The sequence below is a fragment of the Henckelia pumila genome, chromosome 2 (assembly GCF_033568475.1).
Source record: "Henckelia pumila isolate YLH828 chromosome 2, ASM3356847v2, whole genome shotgun sequence".
Classification (NCBI taxonomy): domain Eukaryota; kingdom Viridiplantae; phylum Streptophyta; class Magnoliopsida; order Lamiales; family Gesneriaceae; genus Henckelia; species Henckelia pumila.
The window spans coordinates 103,581,610-103,601,556 of record NC_133121.1 but is presented as its reverse complement, the minus strand read 5'-3'; the positions used below and the strand labels follow the sequence as shown (position 1 = coordinate 103,601,556).

Sequence of the window (19,947 nt, the reverse complement as noted above, 5' to 3'; positions counted from 1 at the left end):
ATTATTTGGGACATATTCTTTCTGCGGAAGGGGTGGCAGTGGATCCTCGCAAGGTTGACAGTGTTCAGTTGTGGCCGAGGCCTATGAATGTAAAAGCGGTTCGGGGCTTTTTGGGTTTGACGGGGTATTATCGGAAATTCATCCGTGATTATGGCAAGATCGCAAAACCGCTGACAGAATTGCTGCAGAAAAATAAATTTGGGTGGAATGAAGGGGCAGAGAAGGCTTTTGAGCAACTTAAGAGACTGTTGAGCACAACTCCTATATTGAAACTACCAGATTTCAGCCAAGATTTTGTGATCGAATGTGATGCATCGGGAAGAGGAATCGGGGCGGTTTTATCTCAAGAAGGCAGGCCCGTCTCATATTTTAGCAAGGCGTTGGCCGAAAGGGCATTAGCCAAATCTACCTATGAGAAAGAAATGATGGCCCTAGTGTTGGCTATACAACACTGGCGCCCCTATCTGTTGGGTCGGAGGTTTATCGTAATGACCGACCATAAATCACTTAAACACCTTTTACAACAGCGCATTACCACCCCGAATCAGCAGCATTGGTTAGCTAAATTAATGGGGTATAAGTTTGAGATCAAATATAAAGCAGGGGTGCAAAATGGGGCAGCCGACGCGTTGTCTAGAAGGGACGAGGCTGCTGAATTGAACATCATCTCAGTACCACTCTGGGCAGAAATTGATGAGTTGAAGAACGCGGTAAACAAGGATCCTAGTTTGCAACAAGTCATTCACAAGATAATAATAAACAACGGGAGCACTGGCCCTTATTCGCTGGTTAATGGATGTTTACTACACAAGGGCAGATTAGTGATCCCAAAAGGGTCGACATGGGCACACAAGCTATTGGAGGAGTGCCACATAACCCCAACGGGAGGACATTCAGGTGCTGTGCGAACACTGAAGCGGGTAGCTAGCAATTTTTATTGGGTGGGGATTAAAAAAGACGTGTTGCAGATGGTGGCAGCGTGTGAGATTTGTCAAACACAGAAGTATCAAGCAATGAGCCCGGCAGGATTATTGCAGCCCCTACCTATTCCTGGGGCTATATGGGAAGACATTTCTATGGATTTTATTGTGGGGTTGCCCAAATCCAAGGGGTACGAGGTGTTGATGGTGGTAGTGGATCGTTTATCTAAGTACAGCCACTTCCTCCTGTTGAAACATCCTTTCAATGCGAAAGGAGTAGCTGATATATTTGCACGAGAGGTGGTTCGCTTGCATGGAGTTCCCCGTTCCATTGTAAGCGACCGTGATCCTATTTTTATGAGCACCTTTTGGACCGAACTATTCCGGTTGTATGGTACTCGATTAGCAATGAGTTCAGCGTATCACCCTGAATCCGATGGCCAAACCGAAGTGTTGAACAGGAGTCTCGAGACTTATTTACGGTGCTTTTCTGCTGAACAACCAAGAGATTGGGCTCATTGGGTACATTGGGCTGAGTTTTGGTACAATACCACTTATCATTCTTCAGCCGGTATGACACCTTTTGAGGTGGTTTATGGGAGAAAGCCGCCGGTACTGACACAATTTGTGCCAGGTGAAACTAAGGTGGCGGCAGTGGGGTTTGAGCTTCTCGATCGGGATGAAGTGTTGAGACAGCTTAAATATAATCTACAACGGGCACAACAGAGGATGATAAAGTATGCCAATGCTAAGAGAAGAGATGTATCGTACCAAGTAGGGGATTGGGTATTCCTCAAACTAAGGCCACATGGACAACAATCCGTATGCCGGAGGGTATTTCAGAAGTTGGCTCCTCGGTTTTATGGTCCATTCAAGGTGTTGGAGAGGGTGGGTGCAGTGGCATACAAGTTGCAACTACCTGAGAACTCAAAAGTGCACCCAGTTTTTCATGTGTCATTGTTGAAGCAGGCAGTAAGGGCGGGGCAGGTACCGCAGGAGCTGCCAAAGGGTCTGGAGACAGATTTTGCAATGGGTTTTGAACCTCAAAGGGTTCTCGCGAATAGATACAAAAAAACAGGGGACGAAGACAGATTGCAGGTGTTGGTTGAATGGAAAGGTCGACCTACGGAAGAAGCTACATGGGAAGATGCAGCGGAAGTTTCATCTCAATTTCCGAGCTTTAGCCTTGAGGACAAGGCTAATGTTGAGGGAGAGGGTATTGTTAGAGGCCTGGATGAGAATCCTAAGCCCAAAATAAAATATGTATACACCAGAAGGCACAAGAGGTCCAATTAAATGGCCCATTAAGAATGCACGTGGGATGAGGGAATATTATAGGGCAGGGAGTGAAGGAGTTAGTTAGGAATGATTTTGATATCATCGTGTTTACTTTGTACTAGCATTGCCAGGGAATATACAGAGAGTTTTCTGGGGATTTGATAGCAATATCAAATATATTTCTCATTTTCCTTTACTGTTTTATTGTGTGTTGTTGGGAAGATACTATCAGTTTGCATAAACCAGCCTAACAGCCTGACCCATGATTGATCAGTGCTTGATCTTAGTAAGACCATATGGGATGAATGGACATCGTGTAAATCTATTCTACTACACTAATTGTCCTACTTTCATTTTGGTAAAAAAATTCTAGTTATTGGAGAAATGCCTTCCTTGCATGTATCTAAACTTTGCTATCAGAAGCCATGCTGGTCAACATCCTTATTTCTTGTTGATTTGGGTTTGTTTCTTTCAATGCGTATTTTTCCTCTTTTTTCTTCCCTGAAAAACACATTTTAACTTCGATGATACCAGTCCGATATCGGACTTACCTTAAACATTACCATCATAAATAAATTTGTTACATTCGTTTTGAAGCTTGTTTGTCTTTCCCATGCCTATTTCCATAAACTCTCTGGACCGTCTTACTGAAAATTTTTTCAGGTTTTTATGGTGAGTGATCTGGATGGTGCTCCTATAATATGTTTCCTTCTTCAAGATCAAAAGAAGTTGTTGTCTTTGGGGCTGCAAAGTCTGGAACTAAATAATGAGGTCATTTACGATATGAACCCTGATGTTAGCTGGTGCATATCAGCAATTGCTGCCGCTGCTGTTATTGTCACTCGTCCCAAGTAAATCTACTTAATTCATTTTTCTTATTTATTGGGTTCCTTTACATATTGTGAATCGAAGGTGTGACATGCAGAGCAAAATTAGGGCAACTTCCAATGACGGATGTAATTGCTCTGACCCCAGAATCCGACCTTGTTCTCTATGTAAGTTGTTAAATTGTTGGCTTATTATTACATCTGTGCAGAATATCGGCATCTGTATCTGATGATTTTTCCTTCTATAAACTTCTGCTTACTGACAGCCTTCCTTTTTCCCCATATATTGTAAATTTTGACGGTCACTGAACCCAAATCATCCTGCTTGTTGCACTCATGGATGTCAACCTGATTTTTTTGAGTCCCTGGCAGCCTACCTTCTTCCATGCTGCTTGCTAAAGTTACGTCGTGTAAAAAATTGTTTACTTTCACAGTTTGTAATTGTTGTTCCTTTTGTGGCTTTAATAAGAAGACGAAACTGTTGCTTGTATCTTTTGCTAAAATAGTGGAAGAAATACATATCAGAAGACCATGCTACATACGCAAGTTACAATAGGTCCCTGGACTAAATCTGATGCATTTTGTCCTTTTCAGACGTACCATAGCTTCAATGCTTTGCACAACTCCGCGTGGCTAATGTCAACTTGGAAAACATGATTTACACATGCATTAAAATATTTTGGATTCTTCCTTTGGGAGTTAACTCACGGTCAAGAAAAGACTAACTTGTTTTTTGTTGTATCTTTTTGGCATTCGATGGTTTACCCTCTGTAGATTAATATTCTACTGATTTATTATGCATGGTATCCTGAATTAACCTACTCTACGCCATTAAATTTCAGTCTGGGAAGCTATGCTTATGCAAATATATTATGTCTTCTGCTTTGGGTAAAGAGCTGCTTTTTAATAATATAAAGCTATCAGTCACCAACACAGCGAACCATGATTTGAAGATTGTGAGTTTGACTGATGCTGTCGAAGGACGCATTAATTTGGTTCTGAACAATGGACAGGTATGCTTCAGAAATATGTATGGGTATGTTGAAAATTTTAACTTCCATTTCTAGCAGTTGAAGGACTAGTACAGTCAAACTTGAATTTTTTTCCTCGCAGATTATTTGCAGAAAACAGCCCAAACATTAGATTGTGCTCCTGGAACTTTCTAGAAATGACCTTGTTATGAGCAAAAAAAACTCTGGAACAAACTGAGACACATCAAACGCATTTAAACTACTTGGCTCAACTTTTGTTGGGAGCAAGATAATTTTTCCTATGTGCATGCATGCATGCTTATTTTTATATTTTTCGAAAGCGGGAAAAAACTTCTGAATTAATTTGGATCCCTTGCCTTAAGGCTGAAGAATTAGACTCTTGACACACAGCAAGTCATGACAGTTCAAATCTAATTCTAATTGCTCATTCGATTTGTAATTATATTATATTTGCTCTTCTATAGAGTTTTGTAGCATAAATCATGAATAATACCTTCTTTTTGTTCTAGATTTACAGGTGTGCATTGCGACGGAGCCCTTCATCATCCCTGACTAATGATTGTATCGCGGCAATGGCTGAAGGGCTTAATTCTACTTTGTTTGCTCACTTCCTTGTCCTGTTATGGAGTGATGGTGATTCAGCTTATTTAGCCAAGGAAGACTCCAATGTTGATTCAGAATGGAAGTCCTTCTGTAATGTGATATTGCAGATGTGTCAGAAGCCTGGTCCTGCCTCTCAACTATTGGCAGATTCAGTTTCAAATTCATCATGGGAGTTCCTTGTGAAGAGCAAATACCACAAACAATATTTGAGAAGTAATTATATAGCTAGTCCTTGCCCTGGAAAGCCATCTGTCATGCAGAATTCAGATTCATCCGGATCAGTTGTTGATAGACATAATGCTGATATATCATTCTATATGGAGTTGCTGACTCAAACTTTGGATTCATTGCATGCAGTTTATGAAACTCTTAAACTCGACACTCTCCGGAAAAGGTATTTACTAATATAAAGCTCTTTTTAATCTCCATGAATATCTTCAAATTCATGTCAGTGGTTCATATGGCTTCGCTTTTGCTAAGCTGAAATGGAATAACTATAAGTTGAGACTTGAGTGGTAGGAATTAGGATGTAATGTCTGCCATTTGTATTTTGTAAATGGAAAATTTAGGAGCATTCCCAAATGGCATCCTTTTCCACTTTTTTTTAATGATTTGTGCATTTTAAACAGCAAGCAGATTTTGTTATGTTGATTTTTGTGATGCTCTTGTTTTTGTAAAAGTTGTTAGATGAACGCCATGTAATTTTTTGAATAGCTAAACTCTTTGATGATGCAGTCGTTAAACATGGAAGTCGCAGCTATTCCGATAGTCTACTTTTAGTAATCGTTTTTTTTTTGGTTTTTTGTAAAATTTATGTTGTACAATGATTAGCAACTCCAACTACAAGTAGAAATGGTCCAAAAAATCAAATAGCAGGTAGAATGTGGTTTTTACGGATGTGGAGATATTTGCTGTCTAAATTTTCCATTCAGTACATACATCCAGGAGTGGATTGGTCTCTCCGGTGCACCCCTTGCAAAAGGTTCAGGTGTGATGCTGCGCATTGTGAAATACTCAAAACCTTGGGCCAATTTGTTGATTCAATATAAAAACAAAAAGCCATGGCCAATGTGGCCCAATAACCTAAGTCAAATGTTGTAACAGCGTCAATGCTTAATTACTGCTGCGCCCAACTCTTTCTTTTATTCTTCTGTTCTTTATTTGTCTTTCTTTTATTTTCACATCGGTTAAACAAAAAACAGTACAGTAAATATACTACAGCAGCGGCGAGCAGCCATTCTTTCTCTCAATTTTCGACTAAATTTTAGTTCTAGCCACATGTTTAATTCCAAGGTCACTCCTACTCTCCATTTAGTGGTTTCGTTAGGAAGATCAAGAGGAATTTGATCATTTAGCTACTTAAAGGTCATGTAATATTTTAATAAAACTCACATTAAATATAAGAATTTAAAAATTATGCCTATCACACCTTCTTTGGTAAGGTGTGTTGAATATTCTTTTTCCTTATTTCCTAGTATTCTCAATCTTTGTAATATGGGTAAAATATATTTTAAAGTAGAAATAGATTATTTCCTTAATTTAACTTTTTCAGTTTTATATATTAGGTTGTATCTTTCATTCATCATTCAATGAGAATAGAATTTGTTTCTACAATACATTGTTTCTAGTTTTCTACATGGTATCAGAAGATCCGGGTAATCTTTAGCCACGATCTCGTTCGGCAGTATGGCATCTTCCGAAGAGGATTCACAGTCCAAACTGCCGCCTGCCGCCCCTGTCGCGAACCATCTTCCCGACGCCTCTCCATTCTCTTCTATCACCTGCCATAAATTAACCGGCCACAACTACCTCCAATGGTCTCAGTCCGTCAAGATGTTCATCTGCGGCAAGGGAAAGGAGGATCATCTCTTCGGTGCCTTGACGTGTCCTGCTGTAGAAGATGAAAAATTCAAACTATGGACTGCCGAGAACAATATGATCATGTCGTGGCTCGTAAATTCGATGACCCAAGATATAGGTGAGAATTTCCTCCTCTACAAAACTGCTGCGGAAATCTGGGATGCGGTTCGGACCACATATTCATCTCAAGAGAATACGTCGGAGTTATTTCGCATTGAGGGCCTGCTTTATGGTCTACGCCAAGGGGAGGACAGCGTTACCACCTACTTTAACGCTCTCACTCGCTTGTGGCAACAACTGGATTTGTTCGCATCCCATGCGTGGACCTGTACCACCGATGAAGCTCTCTTCCGCTCTATCTTGGACACCAAGCGTGTATTTCAGTTTCTGTTGGGCCTCAATATCTCTTTTGATGCTGTCCGGGGCCGTATTTTGGGCACAAAACCACTGCCTGACCTTCGTGCTGTTTTTTCTGAGGTACGCCATGAAGAAAGTCGGCGCCAATTGATGTTGGGCGCTCATGGTTCTTCTCCGTCTGTTGATGGGTCAGCCCTTGCCCACTCATCGACCCAATTTCACTACTGGCCCAGGACCAACAGCCCATAACCCAGCAATCGCTGCCATCCTTGGTGAGCCCAACATCCGCAATGGCCGCCCATGGTGTCCAAAGTGTAAACGGCCCAATCACACCCTCGACACCTGCTGGCGCATCCACGGGAAACCAGCCGATTGGAAGCCGGCTCGGCCTCGCCAGTCCACTATCGCTGCCGCTGATAGTTCTTCCTCAACTCCGCTGCCCTTCACCAAGGAACAAATGGAGATGCTGAAATCCATGCTCACTCCATCCACTTCTTACCCGTCACTCATAGGGGCTGGTAATAGTGCCCATCACTCTGGTATTGCTCACTGTGCCAATGCTCTGCTTTCACAACAAAAATTATCTAATGCCTGGATTGTTGATTTGGGTGCCTCCGATCATATGACTGGGAATTTGTTGTTATTTGACTCTTATCGTCCTTGTGAGGATTCTCGTTCCGCTCGGATTGCTAATGGGACTACCTCCTCGGTGGTTGGTATTGGTTCAGTTACTCTTAACCGGGATATTTGTTTACAGTCTGTTTTCTTTGTGCCCGAGCTTACTTGCAATTTATTATCCGTGAGTCAACTTAATTCCTCAGCCCATTGCCGCACTGTATTTAATAGTGACTCTTGTATCTTTCAGGATCTGGCTTCAGGGAAGACGATTGGCTGTGCTGACCTTCTCCGGATGGACGCTTCTCCCAGAATTAGGCCTCCAAGTGTTCCAGCCTCATTGTTTTCTACTTCCTGCTCCGTTTTTAATTCCAATAGGGATAGTGACTTGTTATTATGGCATTATCGCTTAGGGCATCCAAACTCTTTGTATCTCTCCAAGTTATTTCCGTATCTTTTCAGTAATAAAATCTCAAAAAATTTACAGTGTGATATTTGTCAGTTTTCTAAACACTCACGTCACTCTTTTACGTCCCAATCGTACAAACCATCGGCCCCCTTCTCCCTCATCCACAGTGATATCTGGGGTCCGTCGCGCGTCAATAATGTCACTGGCGCTCGATGGTTCCTCTTATTTGTGGATGATCATACACGGCTCGCTTAGGTCTTCTTGATGAAGGATAAATCTGAAGCCACATCATTGTTCAAAATTTTCCATACCATGATTCAAACCCAATTCTCGGCCAAGATCCAAATACTCCGTTCTGATCGAGCCCGTGACTATTTTAATGTTGTATTGGGTGATTACCTTGCCCTTCATGGCATTATTCATCAAAGCTCCTGCGTTGACACCCCTCAACAAAACGGGGTTGCTGAACGTAAAAATCGTCATTTGCTTGAGGTAGCTCGTTCTGTTTTATTCACAACCAAAGTACCCCAACACTTCTGGGGCGAAGCTGTCCTGACTGCCACATACTTGATTAATCGCATGCCTTCTCGGGTACTGAAATTTCATTCCCCTGTCCATTCTCTCCTTGCATCGTACCCCAAAACGCACCTTATTCACTCTCTTCCCCTCAAAGTCTTTGGTTGCTCTGCTTTTGTCCACCTTCATTCCCAGCACCGCAGCAAACTCGACCCTCGAGCCCTAAAATGCATTTTCCTTGGGTACTCATCCAATCAGAAAGGCTACAAATGTTATTCCCCTGCCACTAGAAAATTCTATCACACCTTGGATGTTACATTCTTCGAAAATGAGCCTTTCTACCCCAATTTCTCCATTCAGGGGGAGCGTAGCAGTGAATCTCCAAATTGGGATCCTTTACTGCTCGAACCCTTGAATAACCTACAGTCAACTCTGCCTGAGTCTCCGTCTGACCCCGATCCTCATCAAACACCACTCAAGGTCTATTCTAGGAGAAATAAGGTTCAAACGGAGATGCCACATGAACCAGTACCAAATCATCCAGACCATGACAATTCTTCAAAGTTAGAATCCACAAAAGATAATCAAGGTACTGTTGATCTCAACTATGACTCTAATAATGATGACATACCTATTGCATTAAGAAAAGAGAAGAGGGCATGCACTCAACATCCAATAAGTAACTTTGTCTCTTTTGAGGGGTTATCACCTGCATATCGTGCTTTTGTTTCTGGTATAGATAAAGTTCAGACACCATCATCTATCGAGGAAGCCTTCAAAGATCCAAAGTTGAAAGCAGCAGCATTTGAAGAAATCAAAGCCCTCGAAAAGAACAAAACCTGGCTGATTACTACACTTCCACTAGGGAAGCGAACTGTGGGGTGCAAATGGATCTTTATAGTCAAACATAAGCCGGATGAAGGTATTGAACGGTATAAAGCACGTCTAGTAGCAAAGGGATACACACAATCATATGGAATTGATTATCAGGAGACGTTTGCACCAGTTGCCAGACTTAACACCATCAGAGTACTTTTCTCTATTGCTGCAAATCTCGATTGGCTCTTATTCCAATTAGATGTAAAAAATGCTTTCCTGAATGGTAATCTTGAAGAAGAAGTCTACATGGACATTCCTCCGGGATTTATGCCAGAAACAATGAAGAACAAAGTGTGCAAGCTAGAAAAATCTTTGTATGGGCCAAAACAATCACCTAGAGCATGGTTTCATTGGTTTACAAATGTGCTGACTAGTGATGGATATTTACAGTGTCAGTCCGATCATACTCTGTTTGTTAAAAATTCTGATGACAAAGTTACAGTTCTTATTGTCTATGTGGATGACATTGTGCTTACTGGAAATCATGAGAGGGAAATGAATCGGATAAAAGGTGTTCTTTCAAAAGAATTTGAAATGAAGGACCTTGGACCTCTTAAGTATTTTCTAGGCATGGAAGTGGGCAGATCCTCTCTTGGGATTTCAGTTTCTCAGCGGAAGTATGTTCTCGATTTGTTGAAAGAAACAGGAATGCTAGGATGCAAACCAACCGACACCCCAATGGATCCAAATGTCAAGATAGGAACAGAAGAAAATCATACACCTACTGACAAGGGCAGATATCAACGATTGGTGGGTAGACTTATATATCTCTCTCATACCCGACCAGATATTTGCTTTGCTGTGAGTGTGATCAGCCAACACATGAATAACCCAAGTGTAGAACACATGGAACGCATACTGAGATATCTAAAGGGAACACCTGGGAAGGGATTACTCTTTAGGAAAACTACAGTAAAAAATGTGAAAATATTCAGCGATGCAGATTGGGCTGGCTGTCCGATTGACAGGCGATCTACTTCCGGGTACTGCTCTTTTGTGTGGGGGAATCTTGTGACTTGGAGGAGTAAGAAACAGCCTGTTGTAGCTCGCAGCAGTGCAGAAGCAGAATATTGTGCATTGTCCAATGGGATATCTGAAGGAATGTGGATAAAAAGACTGCTCACCGAGTTGAGATTGGAAGATAATCATCCAATAGATATGTTGTGTGACAATCAGGCCGCCATAAGAATTGCCAGAAACCCAGTGCACCACGATCGAACCAAACATGTTGAGATAGATAGACACTTCATCAGTGAAAAGATTGAGCAAAAAGTAATCAATCTCCAGTATGTTCCGAGTCATTTGCAAATTGCAGACATCCTAACAAAAGCTCTAGCTCGACCTACCTTTGATGAGTTGAAGTCCAAGCTGGGCATGATAAACATTTACTACCCAGCTTGAGGAGGAGTGTTAAATATTCTTTTTTCTTATTTCCTAGTATTCTCAATCTTTGTAATATGGGTAAAATATATTTTAAAGTAGAAATAGATTATTTCCTTGATTTAACTTTTTCAGTTTTATAAATTAGGTTGTATCTTTCATTCATCATTCAATGAGAATAGAATTTGTCTCTACAATACATTGTTTCTAGTTTTCTATAAGGTGCATGCCTCGCGTTGTGCCTCAAGCTCCATGACCCGTGCCTTGGTGTGCTGGCATACTACATGAATGCCAGGATTGAAATATAGGTGAATGAAAACGATTTAAACACATTCAATTGAGAGGCACATGTCATTTAAACAACCAAAAGGTACAGGAGATTGATGAGTATTGTAATACAAATCAGATGCTGACACATTAAATTTCATTACTGCTCAAAATTTTCTTAAAAAATTAGGAACATAAATTATTTTACCCGATTTGGTACTAATTTTGTAACATGTAAAATTCCACTCAGTGTTGGAACACAGGCCCATGTGCTTAGTGTGTGAGTGAATCATGGGATGGCTGCTGAGTAGCTTGTATTTCAAGTGAATGCACGTGTTTGCAATATTCATTTTGTCACTGATTTTCATTCATGTACCACAGGATTCTCCATTACATATATTGACATTATCATTAAATGAAGTTAGACGCCCTCTTTTTTTTTTTCCTGGAATTACTTTTTTCTCTTTTCATCAATGGTGGGTCAGAGGCCTAGCATTGAATTTCAGTAAAGACTACAGTCCAAGAATCTGTTTGAATTGAGCTGTGTGTGATCTCTGTTGTCATTGCATTAAAGTCTCTAACTTTTTCATGATTTAGGGCTTTTGTTTTCTCCCCTGATTATGATATGTAACTTAAACTTACTTCCTTTGACTTTTCTATGTTGGAGCAACTGACATTATGTCTTTCATTCTCAGCATCTTTTGTTGGGTTGAACTTTTCGAAAAATTCATGCACTATTCTGCTGTCCGAGTTTTACATGTGCAGACTTAATTTTTTTTTTGTGCCATTTTCTAGGGACTTGGGGCTTTTGGTTGTTCTTTTATACAATGTTGCTGACTTCTTGCATGAGGTGAGCTACATGGATCACTACAGACGTGACTTTCCTGGAGTTCTGAAAGATTCTGTGATAATTAAATACTCATGGTCCCCAAGGACCCCTCCAAGTTTATTTAGATGGCTAGAAAACTGTTTGTTGCATGGATGTAGTGCCGCAAGTATTTGTGATCTGCCACATCTGATTCGTAAAGATTCAAGTTGTATAGTGAATTGGGCTCGCAAGATAATTTCATTTTACAGTCTCCTGTGTGGTGCAGACCAATCAGGAAAGAAGCTGTCATCTGGTGTTACCTGTAATGTTGCTTCTGGATCATATCGTACTCAGGAAGAGCTGACAGTTTTGGCAATGGTTGGTGAAAATTTTGGTTTGCAACACTTGGACTTACTGCCAGCTGGTGTCTCTCTTCCTCTTCGACATGTAACATGAGTAATTTGTACATTTTAGAGTTTAATAATTTTATTTTAGTTATCTTATGTTGATAAATCAAAGGGATTTTATTAATTAAAATCCCATATGATTGAATAAAGTGTTTGGAATCACATCATTTGTTATTGTGGATTGCCAGGCATTGGACAAGTGTCGCGAGTCTCCTCCGACAAATTGGTCTGCTGCTGCATATGTGCTCCTTGGTCGAGAAGATTTGGCGTTACTGCGTTCGACAGAAACCAAATCTGTCAAACTCGATGATAAAAAGTTAAATCTGAAATCCGCATCCACACCTTACATGCTACACCTTTATCCAGTGACAATTCCTTCTTCAGTTTTGGATACACTTGAACTCGATAGTGCCAAGGTAGAGGATGTAGACGCCTTGGAGGGAACCGCGAAAGATGGAATGGACCACATTTTCAACTCTAGCACACAACTTCGTTATGGTCGAGATCTGCGTCTGAATGAGGTACACTTCAAGCCAACACCATGTCAAAATTAGTTTTTCAGCATGAATGGTTATCATCAGTGTTTTAAATAGTGCGCTACGTAGCTAGCTATAGCGCATTTTTACATTGTATCGCTGCGTAGCGTTACTGTTTTAGTTTGTGCGAATAGGACACACTATTCTCAAGAAAAGTGCGCTATAGCGCAAATAACGTGCGCTATTTGGGAAAAATTAAAGGCCTATAATTGACATATTTTGACCAAAACTAAAGACCCAAACAAGCAAGGTTGGGTCTTGTTGACGTGGAAAATGACTATATGGATGTTGAAATGACATGTAATGATCAATTATTATGGTTTCATGGCTAATTACTCACCTGTATACTTGTATATAAGTATTTTTCTATTTTTTGATTAAATAAATTAAATAATTGTTGTGCACGAATAGCTTGTGCTATACGCTACGCTATGACATGACAAAATCGCTACGGGCCAACGCCATGTTTTTAAAACACTGGGTACCGTCAGTTACAGATTACTTTTGAATCACAATAAAATGATTTCTGCTGCATGTTGACTACGACTGCTTGTTTGAATTATTGCATTTACTTTTGAACGAGTACCTTCAAATTCTTTAGTTCTATAATATGTAATTGCTAATAATTATTTTCTTTGAAATTTTGAGGAAGTTAAATGTATGGTGTTTTATTGTGATGCTTGATTTCAAAACCAGAGTTAATTCCTTCAGGCTTCACTTCCGTGATAATTCTTTCTCAATTAGTTTATATGACAAAGTATCCATGTATGCTACTTTCGTTGCACACTTGAACATTTTATTCTCTGGGTGACTATATATTTGAACTGTATAGGTTAGACGCCTTTTGTGTTCTGCAAGGCCTGTTGCGATTCAAACACCTGCAAATCCTACAGCATCTGATCAGGATCTCCAACAGGTATTAGTAACTGGCAAGTTTTTATTTTTACCATAAGGACGCTTGCTTTTATGATAATTCATACTTGTTTGGGACTCTTGTTGTGGCCATGGGATGAAAGATATTTGCATGTCATACAGTAGCTTCCTATTTTGTTAATCAGGAAAGTTTAGTTGTGGCTAAATCTTAGTATCCACTTACACTTGCTTCTCTTAAAAATGATATGGAGGGGTAAACTTTTACTTGGCTTTATGTTTGCTTTCTTTGTCACAGTTCTTTCGAATCTTATATCATGCAACACAATTATATTTAGAGTGCGTTCTTCCCTTTTGTAATTCTGTGCCAATTACGATGAAGTTTACTATTTTACTATGTTTTACAATAATACATTAATGTTGTTTGGTAACTAAATGAATAAAATAGTTGATGTAGTTAGATTATTAAACCATCAGCATACCTTAAAATTGTTGCAGAAACAATTGGTAATTGGTTTGAATAAATATATTAGTCACCACTTGTTTAAATAACACTCATCACATTAACTTTAAGAAACCCGCTCAAACCTTTCAAAAGCTGAAGTCTCGAGTTGAAAGTAGTGGAAAGCCCAACCAACACCACAATAAGTTTCAATTAACCAATCTGTTGCACGAAACTGGTTTATGATGATCAGTAAAGAGGCAGAATGTGCAGATCATTGTTTAAAAACTTGTTCTGTGTTTCATGTTAAATACTTCTTGTTTGATTATAATATGACTGAACGAGAAATGGCAAGTCATGTAGTTGGTTTTTATCATGCTATTGTACCTCTAGACATTGCGTTCCAGGAAACATTGGAAATGCATTAAGTTACACTTTAAGCTATCATTTATAAATAGCCACATATGTAAGTTGTATGCTAGAATTTATCTGGATTTGGCCAAAAAGAGCCTTAGAAAAGATTTCCTGGCAACCTTCTACCTTTCAATGAACCAAAATTTTTCCCCTGATCCACACACTGACAATGTTACAATTCTGATATTTGGTAGTCATGTTAATCCTATTTAGTACAAACAGGCAAAACAAACAAGATTAACAAAAAAAATGTCTAGTGTACTCTTCTATTGCTGGTACCTTCGCTTTATCTTTTATTGCGAATTTGTATATTGCAAGTTCATTGATTTCCGCTGTGTCTAGTGTACTCTTCTATTCCTAAGCACAAATTTGAAGCTCATTGAATTCATCTCAACTAAACCAATCCAACATCTGAAAAGTCTTTTTATTTGAGCATCAAGGTCATTGCAACTCATGTGAACGATCATACCGTTTTTTCTGTTTTTTGGGAACTTATGGTTTGAGATGCTCGTCTTTCGGAGTTTTCTGTTTTAAGAAAACGCTGCCTTAAAAAACGGTGGGTTTAGCAGTGATTTGCAACACAATGTTTTTGACATATGATTTAGGTTAAGGTGTTTACTTATGTTTATCAATGGCTATGAATTTTGCTGCCTACTGATTGCTTATGCTCTTTCATTAACGTTGAAATTGACGTAGTTGTGTTGTATTTTTTGCTATCGATTTGTTACATGCCCTTGTGTATCCCCACAACAATATCTGTAATTTCCCTGTAAAATAAAGTCTCAGTGATAGTGTAATTAATGATAATATCTGGTCAGAAGTCCAAAAAATCAGGTAAAACACTGTAATTGACATATAACTTGGTTTGTTCTCATGTACAGTCTCAGCTGTGGCATCTTGCTCAACGAACTACTGCTCTTCCATTTGGACGTGGTGCATTTACATTGGGTACTATATGTACTATCTTAACAGAGGTGCTTACTTTTCTTTTTTTCTTTTCTCAGCCAGTTGATCTTCTACATGTTTTTTCCCCCTCATATTCTCTGCATACCTTTTCCCCATTTTATTTTGCACTTACTCTCTTACGTTTGTTTGACTACCTAAATAGATGCGATCAGGTGTAACCCTATCATTTGATGTTTTCCAGGCCCTGACAGTTCCAAAGCTTGTTTTGGCTGGTCGGTTGCCTGCACAACAGAATGCAACTGTATGCCGTATTCAGTGACATGTTTTATACAATTTGACAGACATCAATCTCTATGTGAATGAATCCTAACTTTTGCAGGTTAATTTAGACCCCAACCTTAGAAATATTCAGGAACTAAAGTCTTGGCCTGAATTTCACAATGCTGTTGCTGCTGGCTTGAGACTGGCTCCTCTTCAGGTTTTTATTAACATATGATGTGGATTAATTCAATTGTCATAGGTGTTGATTGATGATAGATTTCGCCTTCAGCTTCCCTTCTTTAGACACAAAGTGTCCTCAAAAGAGTTTTCAAGTTTGACTTTGTTTACTTTTGTGAACAGGGAAAGATGTCCAGAACATGGATATTGTATAACAAACCAGACGATCCAAATATTACTCATGCAGGGCTACTTTTTGCCCTGGGTTTACATGGACATCTTCGGGTCTTAACTATCACTGATATCTTCCAATATTATTCACAGGTTATTTCCTCTTTGTAATCATAATTTGTTCTTGTTCCCTCTCATCTTCCTTGCAAATGTTGGATGTAAATGATGATGATGATGGCTGCTCCATGCCTCCATCAATGTTTTAAATTGCTTATATGCTGCTTTTTTCTACATTTTTTTTACTTGATACACAATAAACATGATTTCAGCATTATCTAAACTTTTAACATGCTATTACCAATCTATATCTTATAGGAACATGAAAGTACGACTGTAGGATTAATGATTGGCCTGGCGGCCTCATATAGAGGAACAATGCAACCATCTATTTCAAAGGTAAGAAAGCAGATACCAGTTATCTCTTTCCCTGACATGCTCTCGGGGCTTATCGTAGAGTCAAACATTTTTTTTCCTGGCATAATGTTTTCTACTCCTTTTGCCTACATTTTTATTTTTACGGTGTGATCCTTCAGAGATAACCTATGGTCTAATTGGTTCATGGCTTTTGTTCAGTTGATTGTATTACTCATGAAACTTTGTTTCACACTTGATCTTATTGTGCTGTTTTGTGAGGGAAGACATGTCCTCTAATGCCTCGAATTTAAAATTGATGTCATTGGTTATTTTTTATTTTATCTTTTTGAACAAGATCTTTTATTTAAGCAGTCTCTTTATGTGCACTTGCCCGCTCGACATCCATCTTCCTTTCCGGAATTGGAGTTGCCAACCCTAATACAGGTACATTTAAGTATTATTACATAAGAAGAACTACATTTTTATTCTTTTGGTTAGTCATATTACTTTTATTCTTGAGTTCAGATCTAAATATTTGCACCATGCGATTCCATTATTTCTGCTTCTGGATAATCTCTTGCCCTTGATATTTCTATCATTAATTCTCATCAAATCAGATCATTTGATATTTCATATGTTTTTGTCCCACTTTGGATGTGAAGGCAGTTTGATGTCATTTCTTTTATATCTACAGTCTGCAGCTTTAGTGTCAGTTGGCCTTCTTTACGAGGGATCATCTCACCCACAAACAATGCAAATTCTCCTGGTACAATTATAATATTCTTCTTGAGATTCTATGGTCATTACATAGAATTCTTACTTTATTTTATATTGATGGTATGATGCTTGATGTTAATTTTGAGTGCTTCTAATTTAATTGTAGAACATGTTTTCTTTTATTTGCGTGTATTCTTGTATTCTACTGATCGCGTGGCAATCCCATAGAAGATTAATCATAAGAAAATTATCAATTGTGAATAAAAAAATATTGAACAATTATGATTTTAATGTTGTAATGTCCAGAGTGAAATAGGCCGTAGAAGTGGAGGAGATAATGTTCTTGAAAGGGAAGGGTATGCGGTTTCAGCTGGATTTTCGCTAGGAATTGTTGCCTTAGGTATATGATTTAGAATTGATTTTGCAAATAGATCTATTATGTCTGCTAATTCCCTCCAATTTGTTTATGAAGGCCGCGGGGATGCTGCTATTGGTTCCATTGACACGTTGGTTGATCGGTTGTTCCAATATATTGGTGGCAAAGAACTTTATAACGTATATGTTGCAATTTCTGAATAAAACTTGCTATAAACCTATTCATGAATAGTTTCCAGTATGAACATCTTGAATATTCGTGTCTGATTAGACTTTTATTCCATGTACAGGATCGTCTCCAGTTCTTTACACCATCAGCTGATGAATACAATAGAAATGCAGGACAGGTTGCACAGTTAAATTCTATGAATAAGTATCTTGTTTTAATGGCCAGCCTGGTGAAGTTTTATATTTTCTGTCGGGGTGGGATTGAATTTCAATATTCCTATGTCAGTTTTTTTTTTTTGAATTTTTGCACTTCATACTAGATAACTGATGGGAATCAGGTCAACATTGATGTTACTGCTCCTGGAGCGATAATTGCTCTTGCGTTGATGTATTTGAAGGTAACTTTTTGATTTGGAACTTCTAGTGACCTTTTTTCATTGAAAACCAATTTTCATGTGATTTTTTTGGTCTTGTATCTTCGCTTGGCTTCTTTTAAAGAGTTCTATTCTTTAATGTTTGAGTACAATAGACAGAATCAGAAGTGATAGTGACCCGCCTGTCCATTCCGCAAACTCATTTTGACTTGCTGTATGTGCGGCCTGATTTTATTTTACTCCGTGTGATTGCTCGAAATATGATAATGTGGAGCAGGTACTACTTTCAGATTTATTAAGAGAATTTAATGCACATAATCTTTAAATATCGTTACTACATTTAACGCATATTCGTGTTGCTTAGAGTTCGTCCATCAGAAGACTGGATTGATTCATTGATTCCTGACGTAGTAAAAAATGGGGTTAAATGCCTTGAAAATGAGGTGGATGATACTGATGATATGGATGCTGAAACATTTGTTCAGGCTTATGTCAATATACTGGTTGGAACATGTATCTCTCTTGGTTAGTCATTCTTATTGCTGATTGTGGTAGAAGCATCATGTTATATTCTTGGGTCTTCTCAAATCTCCTATTAGACGGCTTTCTTAATCATTCAGTCCTTCTTGGAGCATTGTCTATATTTTTGTACATGTCTCTTAGACCTTATCTTCCCATGTTGGTTGTGTGGTTTTTGTAAAAAATAGAGTATCTATTTTAGAGAAGGGTGTAGGAATACGTATTTGAGCCAAATCTTCCATGAGCTTGCTATGCATTTGAAGTTTCTTGTAACCTCAATGGAGCTTTTACTATTTTAAGAAATGTATCAAGTGCTTGGCCATCCTTCACATTTTCTTTAAACTTTTGTGGTTCCTCCAACTGGAATAAACGACGAATGGTTTATATGCTGGTTGATGGTAATAAGACAGTCAATTGATTCTTCACTGAACTCCTCGCCCTTAACCTGTGTTGATGGATTTTAGTTCAAGTTTATCCTTTTGGTCTATAGTGTTTAATGCTTGTGTGTTCTAACTTGCTACTATTGGCCTTGCGTTAACTAAAATCAAGTTGCAGTGTTAGTTTTTGGTGTTGGGTTATAGATGGTCGTCCAATCTTGATGGAATGTTCATTGAAGATCTAATCACATCTGAAAATTTGTGGATAATAATATGGTGTTGGCATTTCTATTGTTGATGCACCTAAATTGATTTCTCATGGAGTGGTTTGCCCTAGATATTCGAATTCCATGCCACTAGTCATGACTAATGTAGCCACACTTGGTGGTCAAATGGGCATATGCTATTTTAGACTTGTATAGGGATTGGAAATTGGCTTTGATTTAGTTTGATAACTGGGGTAGTTTGCTTTGGATAATAGTTACCCTCGGTGGACCACTAGTCCACTTTTTGTAAATCTTCTAATCTAATTTTATATATAAAATCATAGTTTCCTATAAAAAAAAAAAAAAATGGGCATATGCTAAATCGCGGGTAACATAGAAATTTAAAATTTTAGGTAGCTTATTTATTCCCTTGGAATTTGATTGCAAACAAGAGATAAGCAGCACTCAACTCAACCAAGAACCAGGAAAAAATCCTTCTACTAGACTCCTTTACTCATATGAGACATCCCATCCATATTTGCTACAAGATGGTCCTAATTCCTATATATTCTTGAGCATTACCCATTTGACAAGGCTTGTCAAAACGTAACTTCCTACAAATTAAATCAACTTGATTCTGGCAGAAAACATGCTAAAACACAACATTTCAAATTATACGAAATCGGAATCTGAAAAAAGCTCAATCAAGAATAATTCCAAAATTTGAAATATTAAATTTTCTATTTATCTGCACGTATTCTTCTACTGTATCATTGATCTATCAATTTTCAATATGATTGTACAGGGTTGAAATTTGCTGGTACTAGAGATGGAAACACACAAGAATTGCTTTACAAATATGTCATATACTTTCTCAACGAGGTTTGTCCATGACTCTGTGA

The 19,947-nt window shown here is 38.6% G+C and overlaps 1 protein-coding gene across 5 annotated transcripts in view; it reads left to right on the top strand.

Moving 5' to 3' along the window:
• The window catches only part of LOC140880242 (anaphase-promoting complex subunit 1), a 39,521-nt gene that overhangs the window by 7,480 nt on the left and 12,094 nt on the right, over positions 1 to 19,947 (top strand). For 4 of the 5 annotated variants that reach the window (XR_012149617.1, XM_073284525.1, XM_073284526.1 and 1 more), the window contains 21 exons: positions 2,862 to 3,049; positions 3,124 to 3,193; positions 3,868 to 4,038; positions 4,527 to 5,014; positions 11,699 to 12,158; positions 12,307 to 12,639; positions 13,487 to 13,570; positions 15,262 to 15,354; positions 15,528 to 15,587; positions 15,666 to 15,764; positions 15,908 to 16,048; positions 16,271 to 16,351; positions 16,682 to 16,753; positions 17,004 to 17,075; positions 17,333 to 17,426; positions 17,499 to 17,581; positions 17,692 to 17,748; positions 17,890 to 17,967; positions 18,099 to 18,220; positions 18,308 to 18,468; positions 19,851 to 19,927. Coding sequence is in view for 4 of the 5 variants with exons in the window: in XM_073284525.1 (XP_073140626.1) it covers positions 2,862 to 3,049; positions 3,124 to 3,193; positions 3,868 to 4,038; positions 4,527 to 5,014; positions 11,699 to 12,158; positions 12,307 to 12,639; positions 13,487 to 13,570; positions 15,262 to 15,354; positions 15,528 to 15,587; positions 15,666 to 15,764; positions 15,908 to 16,048; positions 16,271 to 16,351; positions 16,682 to 16,753; positions 17,004 to 17,075; positions 17,333 to 17,426; positions 17,499 to 17,581; positions 17,692 to 17,748; positions 17,890 to 17,967; positions 18,099 to 18,220; positions 18,308 to 18,468; positions 19,851 to 19,927 (3,084 nt within the window). In the remaining variant the exon portion in view is untranslated. Of the gene's footprint in view, positions 1 to 2,861; positions 3,050 to 3,123; positions 3,194 to 3,867; positions 4,039 to 4,526; positions 5,015 to 11,698; positions 12,159 to 12,306; positions 12,640 to 13,486; positions 13,571 to 15,261; positions 15,355 to 15,527; positions 15,588 to 15,665; positions 15,765 to 15,907; positions 16,049 to 16,270; positions 16,352 to 16,681; positions 16,754 to 17,003; positions 17,076 to 17,332; positions 17,427 to 17,498; positions 17,582 to 17,691; positions 17,749 to 17,889; positions 17,968 to 18,098; positions 18,221 to 18,307; positions 18,469 to 19,850; positions 19,928 to 19,947 lie in introns of those variants that run through there. The other variant, XM_073284528.1, reaches the window with a different exon arrangement.